Source organism: Hyla sarda, chromosome 6 (assembly GCF_029499605.1).
Source record: "Hyla sarda isolate aHylSar1 chromosome 6, aHylSar1.hap1, whole genome shotgun sequence".
In the NCBI taxonomy this organism is placed as follows: Eukaryota; Metazoa; Chordata; class Amphibia; order Anura; family Hylidae; genus Hyla; species Hyla sarda.
Window position 1 is genome coordinate 4,046,674 of NC_079194.1, and position 20,431 is coordinate 4,067,104.

Below are 20,431 nucleotides of genomic sequence, written 5' to 3' on the forward strand. Positions count from 1 at the left end.
AGGCGTAGTTCCATGTCTGGCAATAAGTGAAAAGGGATATCCCCATCTGTAGATTATGCGAGCATCCTGCAAAGACTGTAGTAGTGGTTTCAGGGAGGCCCTGAGGTGCAGAGTGCGCAAGGAGAGGTCAGGATACAGATGAACCACCGAACCATTATATGTCAAGTGTTTGAGATCTCGTGCTTTGGGCATTACAGCTTCTTTGATAGTATAATGATGCACTCTTAAGATTACATCACAGGGTTTTTTCGTATCAGGGTTTTTTGCTCTCAAAGCTCTATGAGTTCTATTGAGTTCAATGGGGGCATCAGCCGGTTTTTGGAGTACTTCATTGAAGATCCTTTGAACAACTCCCGAGTATTTTAGTAGCCGACCTGAGCTCCTCCATTTCAGAGGTCATGGTAGAATGGAAAAGTTTGAGATCATGTACTTTTTGAGTTAGCTGATTAACCTCCATCTTTACAGGATCCAAATCTTTCCACCAAGTGGATTTAAGGTCCTTAGCCAAAGAGAACATGTCCATTTTAGTAGGCAAGAGTGCCAGAAGAACTTGAAGTTCTGGATGGTTCTTTAAAGTGTGGACTGCCATCTCGGGCGAAGGGAGGTGCGGATCCACCGATGGATGGGTATGTGTCAGATCATCATTCAAAGGAGAAGGTGATGCGTAGGTCTCTTCTGTGTGAATCCTCTTATGAGGAGTAATCAGTGTGAGATCGTTCTGACAATTGGGCCCCTCTGCAGGGTTCTAAAAAGCTTCTTTTTTATTTTTGGGAGGGGGAGGGGGTTGGCACCCCAATAGGCAGGTGGCCTATCAGCCCAATAGGCAGGTGGGCTACCACCCTCAGTAGAGCCGTCACTAGAAGTTCAGAGTCCATTTGTGTGGATAGGTTGGGTGGCTTATTTGAAACAGGGAGCAGCATGTGCTGCAGAGCAGATGTAGGCAACATAGTGTTAGCTGTGTCCTGTTGAGAAGTGGCAGCAGGGGGACATTGAGGTGTAGGGACTGCAGAGGCTTGTACTGTAGCAGCCTGTGGAGCACAGCTGCAGAGTAAGATAGGGTCAGTGGAGAATTCTCTGCCGTGGGAGGCTGAGTATAGGGTACAGCAGGAGGAAGTTGGGTGGTAGGGAGAAGTGTCGGTGTCTGCTTGGAGACCCCCGGAGCGGCATGCTGCGGCGGGTTAAATGGAGCTACAGGAGGAGAGCAGTCCGCCATATTGTAGGGGTCAGTGTCCGCGACCAGGAGTGGTGAGTTAGTTATATGGGTCTAGGGGAGAGAGTACTTGCTGGTGGAGGCAGGGTCCTTGTGAAGGAGGCTTTCCCCGCAGTGGTGGTCACAGGATCCGACATTGCTGACTATATTTCTAAGCCGCTGCGCATCTAGTGAGGAGTAGGCAGGTAGTTGCTGTTTCGGCGTCTGAGGAGGGAGCTGCGGCCTCCTGCTGTTCAGTCCTTCCTGGGCTTTCTGAGGTTGGAAATACATTGTAATGGCTTGTGATGAGGTGAGATGTCCCAGTGGAGCTTAGTCTTCTTTTTATTGCGGTGTCTGCCGCCCATAACCGCCTGTATATGCCCTAATAGACTACGGCCCTCCAGGAGCTCTAGAAGCAAGCAGCCATCTTCTAGTGTGCCAAGCCATGCCCAAACACTGGATTTTACCATCTGTTGTGGATTCACAGAGATTGACTCCACGGTAACTGATCCCTGGATTGTCTGCTGCCCTCTGGGGTCACCAGACTCCTCTCCTACCGGGAAGATCCAATCGTGGGGGGGCGGCAGATCTAATAAAGGGGTCAATCTGTGTCTATAAAAATAAGGTCATGGCTACTGTCCTCATCCAGGATTTGTGGACGTATTTAATGTTTGTAATGGGAATCTGGATGTAAATTATGGGTTCACAAACATCTTTCCCTAAAGAGACCAATATCTAAAATAAATCTGTAGATTCTAACCTGATCCTTCAATCTGTCCAATCACTAAACAATATCAGATGCCAACACAATGTGCCCAGTCGTATTCTGTGCCAGCTTTACTCTTCTATTCGAAACTCACATCTGTGAGCGCATCTCGGGCTGTGTTCACTCTGGGGACGTCCAATAGCTCAGAGATTGTTTTTCATATATTTGTAGACCACAGATGGTCCTCACCGGGGAGAAGGCGGCGCTGACTGCGTGTTACCAGGGCTAATACTATGGGCGATGGCCGTGCTCCGGGAGGGGACTGAAATTACCAAAACATCCTCAGCCAGAATGTCATCTAAGTTTTATGAAAATATAACCAAAAATTACTTATTGTTACCTATTGTTTCTGTTTTGTGTTTTATTTATATATCTGTAACAAAAGAATAGAAGAGTGCAGCATGTATGAGATATATTACAGCAGTTATGTCTTTACTTTAGGTGTCTGATCATGGACAAAAGAAATCCATATATATATGTGTGTGTATGTATATATGTATATATATAATATATATATACAGTGATCCCCCGACCTACGATAGTTTCAACATACAATGCTTTTTTATGTCGGGGCCATTGCATAAACGATATCCGGCAGCGCAGACTGTGATCATGTGATGGCCAATCCTTAAATGGGTAGTTCCGTGCCCCAGACTTCTGAACATCCTCTTCAGAAGGCTTGGAGCAGCGGCCATGGTGGCAACGTAACAGCCACGCCCCCTCGTGAAGTCACGCCACGATCCCTCCATTGATGTCTATGGCTTAGAGCAGCGTCCGCGACATCACGACCACGCTTCCTTGTGACGCCACTCCCCCTCCATTAATGTCTATCGGAGGGGGCATGACTCCATTAATGTCTATGGGAGGGGGCATGACTCCATTAATGTCTATGGGAGTGGGCATGACTCCATTAATGTCATAGGAGGGGACATGACTCCATTAATGTCTATGGGAGGGGGCATGACTCCATTAATGTCTATGGGAGGGGCATGACTCCATTAATGTCTATGGGAGGGGCATGACTCCATTAATGTCTATGAAAGGGGGCATGACTCCATTAATGTCTATGGGAGGGGGCATGACTCCATTAATGTCTATGGGAGGGGGCATGACTCCATTAATGTCTATGGGAGGGGGCATGACTCCATTAATGTCTATGGGAGGGGCATGACTCCATTAATGTCTATTGGAGGGGGCATGACTCCATTAATGTCTATGGGAGGGGGCATGACTCCATTAATGTCTATGGGAGGGGGCATGACTCCATTAATGTCATAGGAGGGGACATGACTCCATTAATGTCTATGGGAGGGGGCATGACTCCATTAATGTCTATGGGAGGGGCATGACTCCATTAATGTCTATGGGAGGGGCATGACTCCATTAATGTCTATGGGAGGGGGCATGACTCCATTAATGTCTATGGGAGGGGCATGACTCCATTAATGTCTATGGGAGGGGGCATGACTCCATTAATGTCTATGGGAGGGGGCATGACTCCATTAATGTCTATTGGAGGGGGCATGACTCCATTAATGTCTATGGGAGGGGGCATGACTCCATTAATGTCTATGGGAGGGGGCATGACTCCATTAATGTCTATGGGAGGGGGCATGACTCCATTAATGTCTATGGGAGGGGGCATGACTCCATTAATGTCTATGGGAGGGGCATGACTCCATTAATGTCTATTGGAGGGGGCATGACTCCATTAATGCCTATGGGAGGGGGCATGACTGCATTAATGTCTATGGGAGGGGGCATGACTCCATTAATGGAGGGGCCGTGACATGATGTCACGAGGGGCATGGCCGTGATGGCACGAGGGGGCGTGGCTGTGACGTCGTGGACGCTGCTTCAAGCCTTCTAACCAGGATGTTCAGAAGGCTGGGGCATGGGAGTAACCCTTAAGGCCATCACTGTATACTCATCGGGAGCCTGATCGACTGATCACCAGAGTAGAGGGGCATCGGTGTTCACAGGAGAATGATAATCACTGCAGCACCGTGTACAGCGCCATTGTGGGCATGCCTGGTACTGCAGCTCAGCCCCGATCGCTTCAGGTAATGCGTCTCATTCTGTTGTTTTGCTCTTTTTGCAGCTGAAGGAAGAGATTGAGAAACTTGAAGATAAAGTCGAATGTGCCAATAATGCTTTGAAAGCCGACTGGGAGCGATGGACCAAAAACATGCAAACTGACTTAAAAGCCACGTTTCTGAACATGGCGGACAGCAGGATCAACCACTATGAAGAGGTAACGGGGGGCTTTGTGCGCTGAAAGGGGTAGTCCAGTGGTGAAAAACGTATCCCCTATCCTAAGGATAGGGGATAAGTTTGAGATCGCAGGGGGTCCCACTGCTGGGGCCCCCTGCGATCTCTCTGTACGGGGGCCAGGCTCCCCGGCCAGATAGCGGGTGTCGACCTCCGCACGAAGCGGCGGCTGACACGCCCCCTCAATACATCGCTATGGCAGAGCCGGAGATTGCCGAAGGCAGTGTTCCGGCTCTGCCATAGAGTTGTATTGAGGGGGCGTGTCGGCCGCCGCTTCGTGCGGGGGTCGACACACCCCTTCGCGCTGACTGTCGGGGCCCCGTACAGGAGATCACTACTGGACTACTCCTTTAATGAATAACGTGCAGCATTTCACTGCGGCCTATTGAAGGCCTTTACGTTTACTCCTTTGCGCCTTTACGTTACAGTAGTGAAAGTATAATAGTATAAAATGCTAATCCGTGCTCCACAAGCTGACGTATAGAATGATTTATATCTTTTCACTATTGAAATATATAGAATTTGTTTATTTTGTATTATGGTGGGAAATTAGCCGAATCGGAGCAAATAAGTTTTGACTTACAAAGCAGAGATGTGATCTGGAGTGGGGGCATTGGATAATGAAGTGGGGGCATTGGATAATGAAGTGGGGGCATTGGATAAAGAAGCGGGGGCATTGGATAAAGAAGCGGGGGCATTGGATAAAGAAGTGGGGGCACTGGATAAAGAAGCGGGGGCATTGGATAAAGAAGCGGGGGCATTGGGTAAAGAAGCGGGGGGCATTGGATAAAGAAGTGGGGGCATTGGATAAAGAAGCGGGGGCATTGGGTAAAGAAGCGGGGGGCATTGGATAAAGAAGCGGGGGCATTGGATAAAGAAGTGGGGGCATTGGATAAAGAAGCGGGGGCATTGGGTAAAGAAGCGGGGGGCATTGGATAAAGAAGCGGGGGCATTGGATAAAGAAGCGGGGGCATTGGATAAAGAAGTGGGGGCACTGGATAAAGAAGTGGGGGAGTGGATAAAGAAGTGGATAAAGAAGTGGGGGCATTGGATAAAGAAGTGGGGGCACTGGATGGATTATGTCCTAGGGAATATGAGTAGGAGGAACCAATAAGGCGCACCTATCTCTAAACCCCCAGGTAGGTATGGAGGTGGAACAGCCATAACACATGTTACACAATAACACAATTATATTATGCTCATTCATAAAGGGGTATTCCGCCCATAGACATCTCCCGCCAGGATCAGACATCTTATCTTATTCCAAATCAAACCTATATTATTAGGGGATCATTTTAATCGTACGGACCTACAGAATAAAGAGAAGGGGTCATTTTCACTGAAAAATGTACTGCGTAGAAACGGAAGCCCCCAAAATGAACAAAATGGCGTTTTTCTTCAATTTTGTCGCACAAAGATTTTTTTTTTCTGTTTTACCGTAGGTTTTTGGGTGAAATGACTGATGTCCTTACAAAGTAGAATTGGTGGCGCAAAAAAAAAAAGCCCTCATATGGATTTTTAGGTGCAAAATTGAAAGGGTTATGATTTTTAAAAGGTGAGGAGGAAAAAACGAAAATGCTAAAACGTAAAAATGCTTGGTCCTTTAAAGGGGTACTCCGCTGCTCAGCGTTCGGAACAAACTGTTCCGAGCGCTGGAGCCGGCGCCAGGAGCTCATGATGTCATAGCCCCGCCCCCTCATTCTGCCACGCCCCGCCCCCTCAATGCAAGTCTGTCTATAGGAGGGGGCGTGACGGGAGTACCCCTTTAAGGACCAAGCGTTTTTCCATTTTAGCACTTTCGTTTTTTTTCCTCCTTACCTTTAAAAAATCACAACCCTTTCAATTTTGCTCCTAAAAATCGATATGATGGCTTTTTTTTTAATGCACCACCAATTCTTCTTTGTGATGACATTAGTCATTTTACCCATAGACTTGCAATGAGGGGGCGGGGTGTGATGGCATGAGGGGGCGGGGTTACGACGTCACATGCTCCCGATACTGGCTCCAGCATTCGGAACAGTTTGTTCCAAACCTGAGCAGCGGAGTACCCCTTTAAAGGGGTATTCCAGTGAAAACATGTTTTTTTTTTTGTTTTTTTTTTCATATCGACTGGCTTCAGAAAGTTAAACAGATTTGTAAATGACTTCTATTAAACAATCTTAATCCTTCCAGTACTTATCAGCTGCTGTAGTTGAGTTGTTCTTTTTCGTCTGACCACAACATTGCTCTCTGTTGACACCTCTGTCCCTGTCAGGAACTGTCGAGAGCAGGGCCAAACCCCCATAGCAAACCTCTCATGCTCTCGACAGTGCCTGACACGGACAGAGGTGTCAGCAGAGAGCACTGTGGTCAGACGGAAAAGAAACACTCAACTTCAGCGACTGATAAGTACTGGTAGGGTTAAGATTTTTTTTATAGACGTCATTTACAAATCTGTTTAACTTTCTGAAGCCAGTTGATATGGAAAAAAAAAAAAATAATAATAATAATATATATATATATATATATATATATATTTTTTTAAATATATATATATATATATATATATATATATATATTTTTTTTTTTTTTTTCATGGAATACCCCTTTAATTAACTGACGGGATAAGATACATGGTCAGTGGATTGGACAGCCGCCTATTGTGACTCAGTAAATGGGTTTATAACCAACAATAAGGAGGGGGTTTCAAGCTGTCAGTTCTCCCCTGAGGAAACCAACGTAACAGTTGGCAGAAACATGTTGAGAGAATTTTCATTTTGCGATCTAATGTGAGAGACTATTTCTTGCTTTGAAATCGTGAATTTACTCCTAGTTGTGGAGAACAGAGTTGTGACCTCTCCGCGGCTATTGTTACATTCTTTATGTTGGGTTAATGTATGTTAGGAACTTTATTTCAGCACAAGGGAACACCTTTTATTTTGTGGAGGCTTTTAAATGAAATTAATAAAAATGTGCTTTTAAGGCACTTAATAATAATAATAATAATAATAATATTATTACTATTATTATTATTACGGAATAGCCAAGAAGGGACTGAAATAAATAGGGCTAAGACCATATGGGTATCCTGTATCTGCAGCTACAGCCGGCGCCATCTAATTCAGCAGGTTGAGCACAGTGTGTAATGTTCCTGCCCTCAATACTGTTCTAAAATAATATAAGAGCCCATAAGTCAACCTCTTAAATGGGTACTCCGCCCCTAGACATCTTATCCCCTATCCAAAGGATAAGGGATAAGATGTCTGATCGCGGGGGTCCCGCCATTTGAGATCTCCGTTCTGCACGCGGCGTTCGTATAGAGTGTCAGGTTCAGCGTTGGAGGCTTGTGATGTCAGGGCTGCACCCAGCTCGTGACGTCACAACCACGCCCCCTCAATGCAAGTCTATGGGAGGGGGCGTGACGGCCGTCACGCCCCCTCCCATAGACTTGCATTGAGGGGGCGTGGCCGTGACATCACGTGTTGGGCGTGGCCGTGACGTCAGAAGTTTGCCTCCCCGAAGTTTGCTCTGTCCATCGTATGTCTGGGCTGCCGCAGCAGAGATTGCAGGGGTCCCCAGCGGCAGGACCCCCACGATCAGGCATCTTATCCCCTATCCTTTAGATAGGGGATAAGATGTCTAGGGGCGGACGGCCCCTTTAAAGAGTATATTTTTGGCACATTGGAGCCTATTTATGTCAGAGAAACCAAGAAAAGTGCCCAATGTATATATCAGAGGTAACATAGGGCTCCATGAGGAGGAGAGGGTTTATGGCTTATGGCGGACTGTGCTGTTCCATACAATATACAGACAAATACTGACTGTGTATTATACTTTTTGGTGGCGGCTACATCTGGGTTACATTGATATATACTGGTAATCTCTTAAAGTAAAGTGACCAGAGCCTGGAGTTTGTGTCTCCCCCTGTAGAGAACCAATGTGGTACAGTCCATGTAATGACATCATGCAAGAAGTCCTGGAACCGAATAGAGCAAATATGGCGGCACTGGAGCCGGATTTAGACTCTTACTGCACAATCCCCCCGGGATGAGGAATATGATGTGTAGAAGGTGCAAGACAAAGAGCGAGAATGAAATAAATATAAGGAATTCCAAAAAGGACCACAATAATATTTACTTTAATATTAGGTGGAGTTTCCCTTTAAGACGGCAATCCAGAAGAGTCTGAACAGGTTTTATTTTTATCGCGGTGGAATAGGCTCCGATGTTCCAAAATAGGCTCCGATGTGCATAAGGATAGGGATGAGATGTCTGATTGCGGGGGTCCCGCCACTGGGGTCCCCTACCCTCTCCCTGCTACACCTGGCGTTCGTTTAGAGCGTCAGGTGCAGTGCCGGAGGCTCATGACGTCACAGCCACGCCCTCTCCCATAGACTTGCATTGCGGGGGCATGGCCGTGATGTCACAAGCCTCCGCCCCGCATCGCCAGCCATCCAGCAAGGAGCGAAGTTCGCTCTGTGATGAGATGTCTGGGGTGCCGCAGCCAAGATCGGATCATTTCCATTTTATCAGATCAGACATTTTATCTCCTATCCCTTGGATAGGGGATAAGATGTCTAGGGGTGGAGTACCTCTTTAAAGGGTTACTCCGGCGCTCCAGCGTTCTGAACATTTTGTTCAGTACGCTCAGAGCCGGAGGCCCTGATCGTGATGTTACGGCCACGCCCCCTCCATTTATGTTTATGGGAGGGGGCATGTCAGCCGACACACCCCCTCCCATCGACATGAATGGAGGGGACGTGGCCGTGACATCACGATCACCGCTGCAGGAACCCAGCATTTGTTTAGAAGGCCAGGTGCTGCGAGAGATCGCTGGGGGCCCCAGCAGTCGGACCCCCATGATCAGACATCTTATCCCCTTTTCTTTGGATAGGGGATAAGATGTCTAGCAGCGCAGTACTCCTTTAAAGGCAGGAGACTATTTGTTCTTTAAGGTTTGGACCTCCAGCCGCGGCTCCCAGAATCCATCTTGGGATTGTCTGATTGCTGTTTTATTCCTTTCGAGCAATATCAGGCCGACGTATTAATCCCCACTAAGAAAACGGTGTAAGCATCAGGACGCAGCGAGCAGATGTGCGCCTCATTTCTTCCGACTTACCTCACAGCCGGAGACACAGCCACCTGTCTCTAGTAATGAGGCTGCGGTGGAAATCCTACAACAAAAATACAGAAAGTGCCTGAATCCCCCGGGAATCCTCCAGGAAAGCCGAAGGCGAAATACTAATGAAGACGTCGAAGTCTGATCCTGGATATTACGCTCCGAATATTTAATTACAATCCCCATTGTTATCCGGGCTCCGTCCGCTCTTCATACCGGAATAGATTAGAACTGGCCGGCCTCATTAGAAGTAACATACAGGCGGAAATTAACTAATGAGTGTGAACTGGGGCTGATTGACAGAGGCGGAACGTGCGCACTGTGCCCAAGGTTATCCTCCTCTCTGACATGACGGCATCCAGCATCACATTGTCTTATATAGTCTGTCAGATAATTCATCATATATGGGCCGGTTAATTACCTGTAGGCCGCGTTCACACATGGACGAGCCGTGGACAATATGTAAAATATAATGTTACGTCCACATTCAAGGAAAAAAAAATGTCACAATTCCGGACGTCCTCATCCACGTTCCCTCTCTTAGGACACTTTGCATCACTATCAAGATATCAGAATTATCCCAGAGACAAGGACGTGGTTAGCTTTAGTAATACACTATGACTAAGGGCCTGTGAACACGAAACGCGTCAGGTCACTCCCTGTTTTGTACTTTATTAAAATCACAAAAATTTAGGGGATAAGATGTCTGATCGCGGAGGTCCCGCTGCTGGGGCCCCCAACGATCTCCTGTAGCGTCCGGCCTTCTAAACAAATGCTGGGTTCCTGCCGCAGTGGTAGTGACATCATGGCCACGCCCCTCGCGACGTCACACCATGCCCCCTCCATTCATGTCACAAGGAGCGTGGCTGTGACGTCACGATCACGACCTCCGGCTCCAAGCAAGATGTTCAGAACACTGGAGCACCGGAGTACCCCTTTAGTCAAATTTATGTTTGTTTTTTTTAAATAGTAAAACAATATGAAGTTGGTCTCGTAGGACCAGAGATAGAAACCAAGAAAAAATATCAGAACAGTAATGGTGAAAAGTTCTCTCTCCAACAGTGAGGCCAGGATGTTGATGACCATCGGCTCAAGTGAAAAAAATGGCACATGGCAATGGAAATTGAGCAGAGAGCTTTGTGGTGCCCAAAAAAGGATACATAGGGGGGTGTTGTTACAGGGAGGAAGGGGAGGGTTGCAGGGGGTCAGGTGGGTAGTGCCCGCACTATGTCATATGATGCACAAGTTCCCAGCTGGAGAACAAGGGTGTGAGGGGGCGTTCACAACGGGAACCGGCCCATATCTCATTCATTTCAATGAACCGGAGTCACATAACTTGCGGGTGAGATCTACGTAGTTTGCATAGATAAGTATACAGCTCATTTTTGCCCTGTATACGGTTTTCATATCTTTGTGGTATGCCGCAGTTTTAGGTCCGGTCACAAAACCTTATATAGGGCAAAAGTGAGCCGACCAGAGTCATTATCTGACTCCGGCTCATTAAAATGAATGAGATACGGGGCGCCCGGTTTTCACTCCCTAACCCCCCCCCCCCAGCCGGATCCGGTTCCCGCAGGCTCAAAACATATTGTACGAAACACAGAGAACCTTCCGGTACAGCGTCCCACCTGGAACTTGGAAGTTCAACTTGATCACATACAGTTCCAAGAAAAATGAATGTCGGCACTCACCATATCTGCCATTCTTAACTTCTTTATTTGCAATTCTCACATATTACATAGATCAGGACGACAGGGGGGAGGGGGGATTACTACCCACTAAATCTGTCGTCCTGATCTATGTAATAAAGAAGTTAAGAACGGAAGATATGGTGAGTGCCGACATTCATTTTTCTTGGAACTGTATGTGATCAAAACGTAGTGTGAATGCCCCCTGACCTGGAAGGAAGCTTCGGGGGTTGTGATGTGACATCCACACCCCTTGTGACGTCACGTCACGCCCCCTTAATGCAAGTCTATGAGAGGGGGCGTGGCAGCCTCCCATAGACTTACATTGAGGGGGTGTGGTGTGATGTCACGAGGGGCGTGGCTTTGCCAGTCATTCCTGCAGGGGAGCCCCCAACAACATGACAGTGTCACCCCCAGGCTTTGTGGTTGGGTTGGTAATCTTTGGCTCGCTGGCCGCCCTCTGTTCCCTTCATATATAACTTTGGGATTATGTCAGATCAAGACATTTCTCCGGTTCTAGAGAAGCCGGATGAAGCCGTTTCCTGACTTTGATGTAGATGAGATTATCTTGTGGAGTCTCCACCTCAGTGATCTATACGATACGGACCGTCTGTGTTTTATTATAATGAAACGCCATTTATGAATCCCGTATTGTGTCACTGGGATAATTTAATAGTGCGCTCTTCAGGTCCTTTCAGTCCAGTTCTTACCTTATTCCCGGGCAAGACATCTAAAAAAATAATGATCCTGTGCGTCGTACGTGGTATTAAATTCCCATTTAATCTTGTGGATGCGCCTGCTGCCATTTGTCTTAGTAATGCACCTGTCTACACGCTGCACGCTTTCATAGCTTTGGTTTTTGCTAATGTTACATTTTATTCTGGGCAGGCGGCCATCGCATAATTTCAGATAAAAAAATCTTTGGAGTTTGTAAGTTCCCTTCGTCTTCGGAGTTCAGATCGGCCCTCGTAGGTTTTGTGCTTTGAAAAGTCTCATGTAATACAGTTGGCAACATGATTTTGCTAATTAGTTTTTTTGAAGGGATACTCCGCCCATAGACCTCTTATCTTGTAAGATCTTATAAGGGACCACCACCACCACGATCTCCCTGCGAATTATGTTCAGAACGCCGGCTTAAGGTGGCTGTGGTCGTGATGTCCCGCCACATCCCCTCCATTCATGTCTATGGAAGGCCTTGACCGTCATGCCCCCTCCCGTAGACATAAATGGAGGAGGTGTGGCGGGACATCATGACCACAGCCACTTTAAGCCGGCGTTCTGAGGATATATATCTCAGAAAGCCGGGTGCCAGCCCGTAGATCTCAGGGGGTCCTAGCGGCCAGACCCACTACAATTGGACATCTTATCCCCTATCCTTTTGGGTACGGAGAAACCTTTAAAGGTATAAAGTCCTGTATTTTGTAGTGTTTTCTGTTTCCACTTTTTACTATATTTTACACACACAGACGTTGGTATTCTAAATGAAAAGACCTCTCCGGATATCTCTACATCACTCTGTCTGAAACTCTGTTATGTTGATCCTTTGTTGTTTCACCTGAAATTGTGTCCTGGTACCATGATGCCTTGGCACATTGCGGGTGAGATCTACGTAGTTTGCATAGATAAGCGATGCTTAAACACCGGTCACTAACACAGTAGTTTCCCTGGTTCCCTATGTTACCACTGTAGGGCACCAAATAAATTAGGAGCATGGACTCCTGTAGACATGAATGGAGGGGTTGTGGCATGACGTCATGAACATGGAAGCTCGAAGTCGGCGTTCTGAATATAAATGTTCAGAACGCCAGGGTGCTGGCCTGGAGATCATGGGGGGGTCTCAGCAGACCCCCTACCATCAGACATCGTATCCCCTATCCTTTGGATAGAGAATACGATGTTTAGGGGCGGAGTACACCTTTAAAGGGTTGAGGGAAAAAAGGTTTTATAAGTTGTACAGTGTTCAGGTAATAGTAGGAAAACAGTCTGTTCCTCCTCTCCCAAACTTCCCAAAACTTTGTGTTAATGCGGGAACAGAAAGTGCTGATGAGTGGGAACATGAACGGCTGATGCGCGGGGGCAGGAAGGGCTGATGAGCGGGACAGGAAGGGCTGATGAGCAGGACAGGAAGGGCTGATGAGCGGGACAGGAAGGGCTGATGAGCGGGACAGGAAGGGCTGATGAGCGGGACAGGAAGGGCTGATGAGCGGGACAGGAAGGGCTGATGAGCGGGACAGGAAGGGCTGATGAGCGGGACAGGAAGGGCTGATGAGCGGGACAGGAAGGGCTGATGAGCGGGACAGGAAGGGCTGATGAGTGGAGGCAGGAAGGGCTGATGAGCGGGACAGGAAGGGCTGATGAGCGGGACAGGAAGGGCTGATGAGCGGGACAGGAAGGGCTGATGAGCGGGACAGGAAGGGCTGATGAGCGGGACAGGAAGGGCTGATGAGCGGGACAGGAAGGGCTGATGAGCGGGACAGGAAGGGCTGATGAGCGGGACAGGAAGGGCTGATGAGTGGAGGCAGGAAGGGCTGATGAGCGGGACAGGAAGGGCTGATGAGCGGGACAGGAAGGGCTGATGAGTGGAGGCAGGAAGGGCTGATGAGTGGAGGCAGGAAGGGCTGATGAGCGGGACAGGAAGGGCTGATGAGCGGGACAGGAAGGGCTGATGAGTGGAGGCAGGAAGGGCTGATGAGCGGGACAGGAAGGGCTGATGAGCGGGACAGGAAGGGCTGATGAGCGGGACAGGAAGGGCTGATGAGTGGGACAGGAAGGGCTGATGAGCGGGAAAAGGAAGGGCTGATGAGCGGGACAGGAAGGGCTGATGAGCGGGACAGGAAGGGCTGATGAGCTGGACAGGAAGGGCTGATGAGCGGGACAGGAAGGGCTGATGAGCGGGACAGAAAGGGCTGATGAGTGGGACAGGAAGGGCTGATGAGCGGGACAGGAAGGGCTGATGAGTGGGACAGGAAGGGCTGATGAGCGGGGACAGGAAGGGCTGATGAGCGGGACAGGAAGGGCTGATGAGCGGGGACAGGAAGGGCTGATGAGCGGGGACAGGAAGGGCTGATGAGCGGGGACAGGAAGGGCTGATGAGCGGGACAGGAAGGGCTGATGAGCGGGGACAGGAAGGGCTGATGAGCCAGAGACCATCTAAACAGCAGCAGTGGAATATTCACAAGACCTCTAAACCTTCTGTCCAGATCTGATCCTCCATTTTGCCCTGGAGCATGGCCGCTTTCTTCGGGATCCTTGGCCATTTCCTGGGATTCTCCTCTCCAGGACCTCTATATTGTCTAGGTCAGTGGTCTCAAACTTTGGCCCTCCAAATGTTGCAAAAGTTCAACTCCCGGCCGTTGGCTGTCCGGGCATGCTGGGAGTTAAAGTTTTGCAACATCTGGACGGCCACAGTTGGAGACCACTGGTTTAGGGTATGTTCTCAGTTGGCACTTACACTTCAAATTTTCTGTCCCAATTTGCTAAATTTACAACATTTCCAAAAGAAAAAAATTCTGCAGAAAATTTTAAGATTTTCTTTTTTTTTTTTTTTTTTTTTTTTTAAGTCAGCGCATTCCACTTACCTTGTTTAAACCAACCTCTACTGTTTCCAGCATTCGTGTCTGAAAATTGGGACAGAAAATCTGCAGCTGTGATTCTCCCTTCTACACCCCAGCAGCAGTGTCGTGCCTTTGTGTAGACGAGGTGAGAATCCTCCCGCCATCCTCGTGTGGCTGACTACCAGCACCAGCTTGTTTGTTCTCTTTTGTCATATAAGATAATGTGATCTTCAGGAGCCTCGAAAGGTGACAAAATCCATTGAGTCTGAGGATAATTACAGCGACTTAAAGCGGAGTAATCTTCCTGAATGTTCTATTTAGGATCGGTAGCGAGCGGAGCCGCCACTCTGAAGGTGCCGCTATTACAATCAGGGAAGATCGCGGTTGGTTTTGATGCCTCATAAAGAGCCATTCACATTCTAATGATGGTAAATGGCTGCTACGTGCCGTCAATAAGCCTCTTCTCTCTTCCTCCTTTTTTTTTTTTTTCTTTTTTTTTTTTTTTCTTTTTTGTGTTTTTTTTTTGTCTGAAGTGGTTAATTTGGTTGCATTCTGATTTGCAGCCCTATCTCTTCCACATTTCTCTGTGTATTTGTAAAGCAGTTCTGCAAGCGGCCTAGTTGTGACTAAGATAACAACCAGACCGCATTATCTTAGCAATTAATGTGACAATCTCTGCAGTTCCAAAGGGTACTTTCTTTTTTTTTTTTTTTCTGCCCTGTGGATGTTTACTCAATGTGCTCAATAAAGTCTGTGTTCTTAGTTTAGTTACTTTTTTCTATAAGTCAGAATTATAGACAAACTCAATGTATAAAAAAAGTAATAATACCCAGACTGTTGTGATCTTATATTGTGATCTTATATTGAGTAAACATCCACAGTGCAAAAAGAAAAAAAAATGAAAAAGTATTTCCCCAGATTTATATTTATTGCTGACACAATGTGGTCTGATTATTCCCTATGTCACAATTATAGACAAACACAATCAGCCAACATTGTGTCAGCGATCAGTGCAGAAACATATAGGTTCACTTACCTTTTTCATGCAGTAAGAGGTGTGGTTTTATAAAAATCTGAAATGTATTTACATTAGGGGTCCTCCCAAGAAGACCAAATTGCACCTGAATAATTCACCTCTAATGGTCTCTGACTTTTATACCTTAAAGGGATACTCCGCCCCTAGACATCTTACCCCCCCGTATCCATTGGGCAGGGGATAAGATGTCTGATCGCAGGGGTCCTGCTGCTGGGACCCCCTCATCAATCTATGTCAACACCCAACATTTGTTTAGAACACTGGGTGGGGACGGCAGGGTCGTGATGTCATGGCCATGCCCCCTGTGGCATCACACCTCGCTCCCTCAATGCAAGTCTATGGAAGGGGGCGTGGCTGCCGCCACGCCCCCTTCCCATAGACTTGCATTGAGGGGGCGTGGCATCATGAGGGGCGTGGCCGTGATGTCGCGACCCCCGGCGCCCGCTCCAAGCGTTCGGGACATAATGGGACACTGGAGCAGCGGAGTACCCCTTTAAATAATTTCCACCATCTTTTCTCCTTCTCCTCGTCTCCCAATTCTACCCGTAGCGTGCGGAGGGTTTCGGTAAGTGCTGCGTTTATAATTCCGTCTTCTAATCGAAGTAAATTGAGCAATTTAAAAAAAAAGAACTTTTGCCAAAATGACAGAAATGCCTGAGATATTGTTATTAAGTTGTCAGTGATATAATTGTCTCTCCAAACGTAGAAGCTAAAACGGCACAATCTCGCGTAGAGTCGTCGTTCCTCCGCTCCGTGTCATCGTAACGTGGAGGCGGCCGGGTTTAGCGCTGCTCCCGCTAAATGTTACAAAAAAGAGAAAAAACGAAATCCATGTAATACAATAGTAAATGACAGGGTAATGACGTCTGTACCACACGGGTCTAAATGTTTGCCGGAGGATGCGAGGATCGGGGCAGATTGATTGTTACCGTCTGGGGGGAGGATGTGCCGGGTTCATCACGCGGTTTACTTAGTTTGGCGCATGTTGCAAGACGTATAACTTACTAATACAGTATTATTACAAATTACACCGGTTTTAGCATGTCGTTGCTTGACTTACTCCAGACAGGAAGTTGTTTAGACCTCTCATTGTCAGTGTTGTTGTCTCAGCAGCTCCCTGTCTCCTTCCTCTCTTCTGACAGGAAGTTGTGTAGGCCTTACATTGTGAGTGTGGTGTTGTCTCAGCAGCTCCCTGTCTCTTACCTCTCTTCTGACAGGAAGTTGTATTGTCCTTACATCGTGAGTGTGGTGTTGTCTCAGCAGCTCTGTCTCTTACCTCTCTTCTGACAGTAAGTTGTGTAGTCCTTACATTGTGAGTGTGGTGTTGTCTCAGCAGCTCCCTGTCTCTTACCTCTCTTCTGACAGGAAGTTGTGTAGTCCTTACATTGTGAGTGTGGTGTTGTCTCAGCAGCTCCCTGTCTCCTTCCTCTCTTCTGACAGGAAGTTGTGTAGTCCTTACATTGTGAGTGTGGTGTTGTCTCAGCAGCTCCCTGTCTCCTTCCTCTCTTCTGACAGGAAGTTGTGTAGTCCTTACATTGTGAGTGTGGTGTTGTCTTAGCAGCTTTTTTTTTTTTGTTATTATCCAGGAAATTGTGTAGACCTCTCATTGTCCATGTGGTGTTGTCTGTCCAGCTCCTCGGCTTCTTCCTGTCTATTGAGATAACTGATCATTCTCTGCTGTCTCAGGATATGTGGCTGGATCTTGTCTCTTAGATCTAGCCCCGCCCCCTGAGTGATGTCATCACCTCTGACCAGCCCCTACATCACCATCTTCCCTTCATATACATATACATGCTGCCTTGTGCTAAAGAATGCCACAGGCTAAGGAGCAGACGGGGAATGAATGTAGGAGGTTCTGCAGACTGTTATGCTCCATAGGAGCTTTGGTCAGGGATCTGGCAGGATTTCTATAGGATGGGAGTAGGTGAGGTGTGAGGACTCTGAGATATGGGAAACCATTGCATTCTGGAAATTGTAGTACCATAAAGAGGAGAGGATTACATACCCATAAAACATGGCGGACAGGTAACCGATGCCATATGCTCCAGCAGCATTACATTTATGGAGTACTCCACCCCTATCTATAGGGTAGGGGATAAGATGTCTGATCATGGGGGTCCAGCTTCTGGGGACCCCACGATCTCAGCTGCGGCACCCCAGACGCCGTCATGCTGCCTCCCATAGACTTGCATTGAAGGGGCGTGGCTATGACGTTACGAGTCTCGGGCGCTGCACCCGACGCTGTACACGAATGCCGGGTACAGTAGGGAGATGGCGGGGGTCCCCAGCAGGGATAAGATGTCTAGGGGCGGAGGACCCCTTTAAGGCCTGTTGCTGTTGCTGTTTGTGCTCCATGTTTTCTTGCCTGCTTCAGCCTCTTCACACCGACACAACACGGCATCGCGCTGAGAAGGAAACAACGGGTCCTCGGGGGTTAAAATTAGAAGCGTAGAAATTATTACTGGATAATGAATGTGACATTTTACATATAAACATATTTCACAGCCAAAGGCTGTCCGGGCATGCTGGGAGTTGTAGTTTTGCAACAGCTGGAGGCACCCTGCTTGGGAATCACTGCATAAGACCATGTGAAAGGCTGTCTGGGCATGCTGGGAGTTGTAGTTTTGCCTCAGTTGAATGCCCATTGGGTGGTAAACGCTGCTCTTATGTAATGTTACCTTATTGTTTGCCCAACAGATGCTACGAAACTACAACTCCCAGCATGTCCGGACAGCCAGAGGTTATTTATGGGACCCAGATAGCTGTTGCAAAACTACAACTCCCAGCATGGCCTTAGGCTGTCCAGGCATGCAGGGAGTTGTATTTTTGCAACAGCTGGAGGCACCATGGTTTGGAAGCACTGCTCTAACGTAATGTTACCCAACCGTTTGCACAACTGATTTTTTATAACTACAACTCCCAGCATGCCCAGACAGCCTTTCACATGATCTAATGCAGGGTTTTCCAACAAGGGTAGATCCAGCTGTTGCAAAACTACAACTCCCAGCATGCCCGGAAAGCAATATTACATTAGACCAGTGTTTCCCAACAGTGTGCCTCCAGCTGTGGCAAAACTACAACTCCCAGCATGCTCAGACAGCCAAAGGATGTTCGTACATGCTGGGAGTTGTAGTTTTGCAACAGCTGGAGGCACCCTGGTTTGGAAACACTGCTTTAACGTTATGTTACCCAACCGTTTGCACAAATGATTTTTCAAAACTACAACTCCCAGCATGCCCGGACAGCCTTTTTACATGGTCTTATGCAGTGATTCTCAACCAGTGTGCCTCCAGCTGTTGCAAATAACTGCATTGGACCAAGTGAAAGGCTGTCCGGGCATGCTGAGAGTTGTAGTTTTGCAACAGCTGGAGGCACCCTGGTTGGGAAACATTGATCTAACGCAATGTTACCCAACCGTTTGCACAACAGATTTTTTGAAACTACAACTCCCAGCATGCCCAGACAGCCTTTTTACATGGTCTTATGCAGTGATTCTCAACCAGTGTGCCTCCAGCTGTTGCAAATAACTGCATTAGACCATGTGAAACTCTGTCCGGGCATGCTGGGAGTTGTAGTTTTGCAACAGCTGGAGACACCCTGGTTGGGAAACACTGCTCTAACGTAATGTTACTCAACCGTTTGCATAACAGATTTTTAGAAACTACAACTCCCAGCATGCCCAGACAGCCTTTTTACATGGTCTAATGCAGTGATTCTCAACCAGTGTGCCTCCAACTGTGGCAAAACTACAGCTCCCAGCATGCCCGGACAGCCAATGGCTGTCCGGGCATGCTGGGAGTTGTAGTTTTGCAACAGCTTTCTGAGTCCCTTTTTAAATAGCCTTTGGCTGACCGGGCATGCTGGGAGTTGTAGTTTTGCAACAGCTGGAGGCACCCTGGTTGGGTAAGACTCTTCCTTTAGTTCTGTCACATTTGTAGCAGATGATTTCTCGGTGGATAAATCCAATTTCCGTGTCCCATCTGTCTCCCCCCGCAGTGCCTCGCCACGTGGGAATCCTTCCTGTCATCTCAGTCCTATGACGAACAGTTTGACGCACAAGAGGACGGGTCCTGAATACCGCGGACGAGCGGCGTATGTCCTATACGAGGACCCAGCTGACCAAAGAAGTGACCTTATATAAGGAGCAGCCGGGGCGGCGCTCACCGCGTCCACTGCCAAAACCAACGCCCTCCTCGTCTTCCCGGCTGCCAGGACTTTTTCTACGCATGAGCGGCGCTGGGACGGGCGCCACCGATTACTCTACCACTCGTTTTGTATTTAGTAATTGTCTTAAGAATAATGTCAAAGAAAACTTTTAATTAAAGTGTTTAATAGTAGACGAGGTGTGATGGATTTATTGTGGGGTGACCGTGACCTCTCGGGGGCGACGAAGGGCGAGGCGCTGGATACGGCAAGGATTATACCATACGCCAGTGATGGAGGAGAGCGGCGCAGATTCAAAAAACGTTACGAAAACTTCTACGAAAGTGCAATTCCCAGCATTCCCAGACAGCCAAAGGTTATTTATGGAACTCAAATAGCTGTTGCAAAACTACAACTCCCAGCATGGCCGGACAGCCTTTCACATGGTCTAATGCAAGTTATTTGCAACAGTTGGAGGCACCCTGGTCTAGAATCACTGCATTAGACCATGTAAAAGGCTGTCCGGGCATGCTGGGAGTTGTAGTTTCTCAACCAGGTGGGCTCCAGTTGTTGCAAAACTACAACTCCCAGCATGCCTGGACAGCCTTCGGCTGTCGGGCATGCTGGGATTTGTAGTTTTGCAAACAGCTGGAGGCACCCTGGTTGTGAAACACTGCTCTAAAGTAA

General features: G+C 47.8%; 1 protein-coding gene across 4 annotated transcripts in view; it reads left to right on the forward strand.

Moving 5' to 3' along the window:
* Positions 1-19,938, forward strand: part of SNX7 (sorting nexin 7) — a 113,481-nt gene extending 93,543 nt beyond the window's left edge. For 3 of the 4 annotated variants that reach the window (XM_056523103.1, XM_056523100.1, XM_056523104.1), the window contains 2 exons: positions 4,057-4,209; positions 19,598-19,938. In XM_056523103.1, coding sequence (XP_056379078.1) covers positions 4,057-4,209; positions 19,598-19,675 — 231 coding nt within the window. In that variant the 3' untranslated portion in view covers positions 19,676-19,938. Of the gene's footprint in view, positions 1-4,056; positions 4,210-14,619; positions 14,711-19,597 lie in introns of all 4 variants that reach the window. The other variant, XM_056523102.1, reaches the window with a different exon arrangement.
* The last annotated feature ends 493 nt before the right edge of the window (positions 19,939-20,431 follow it).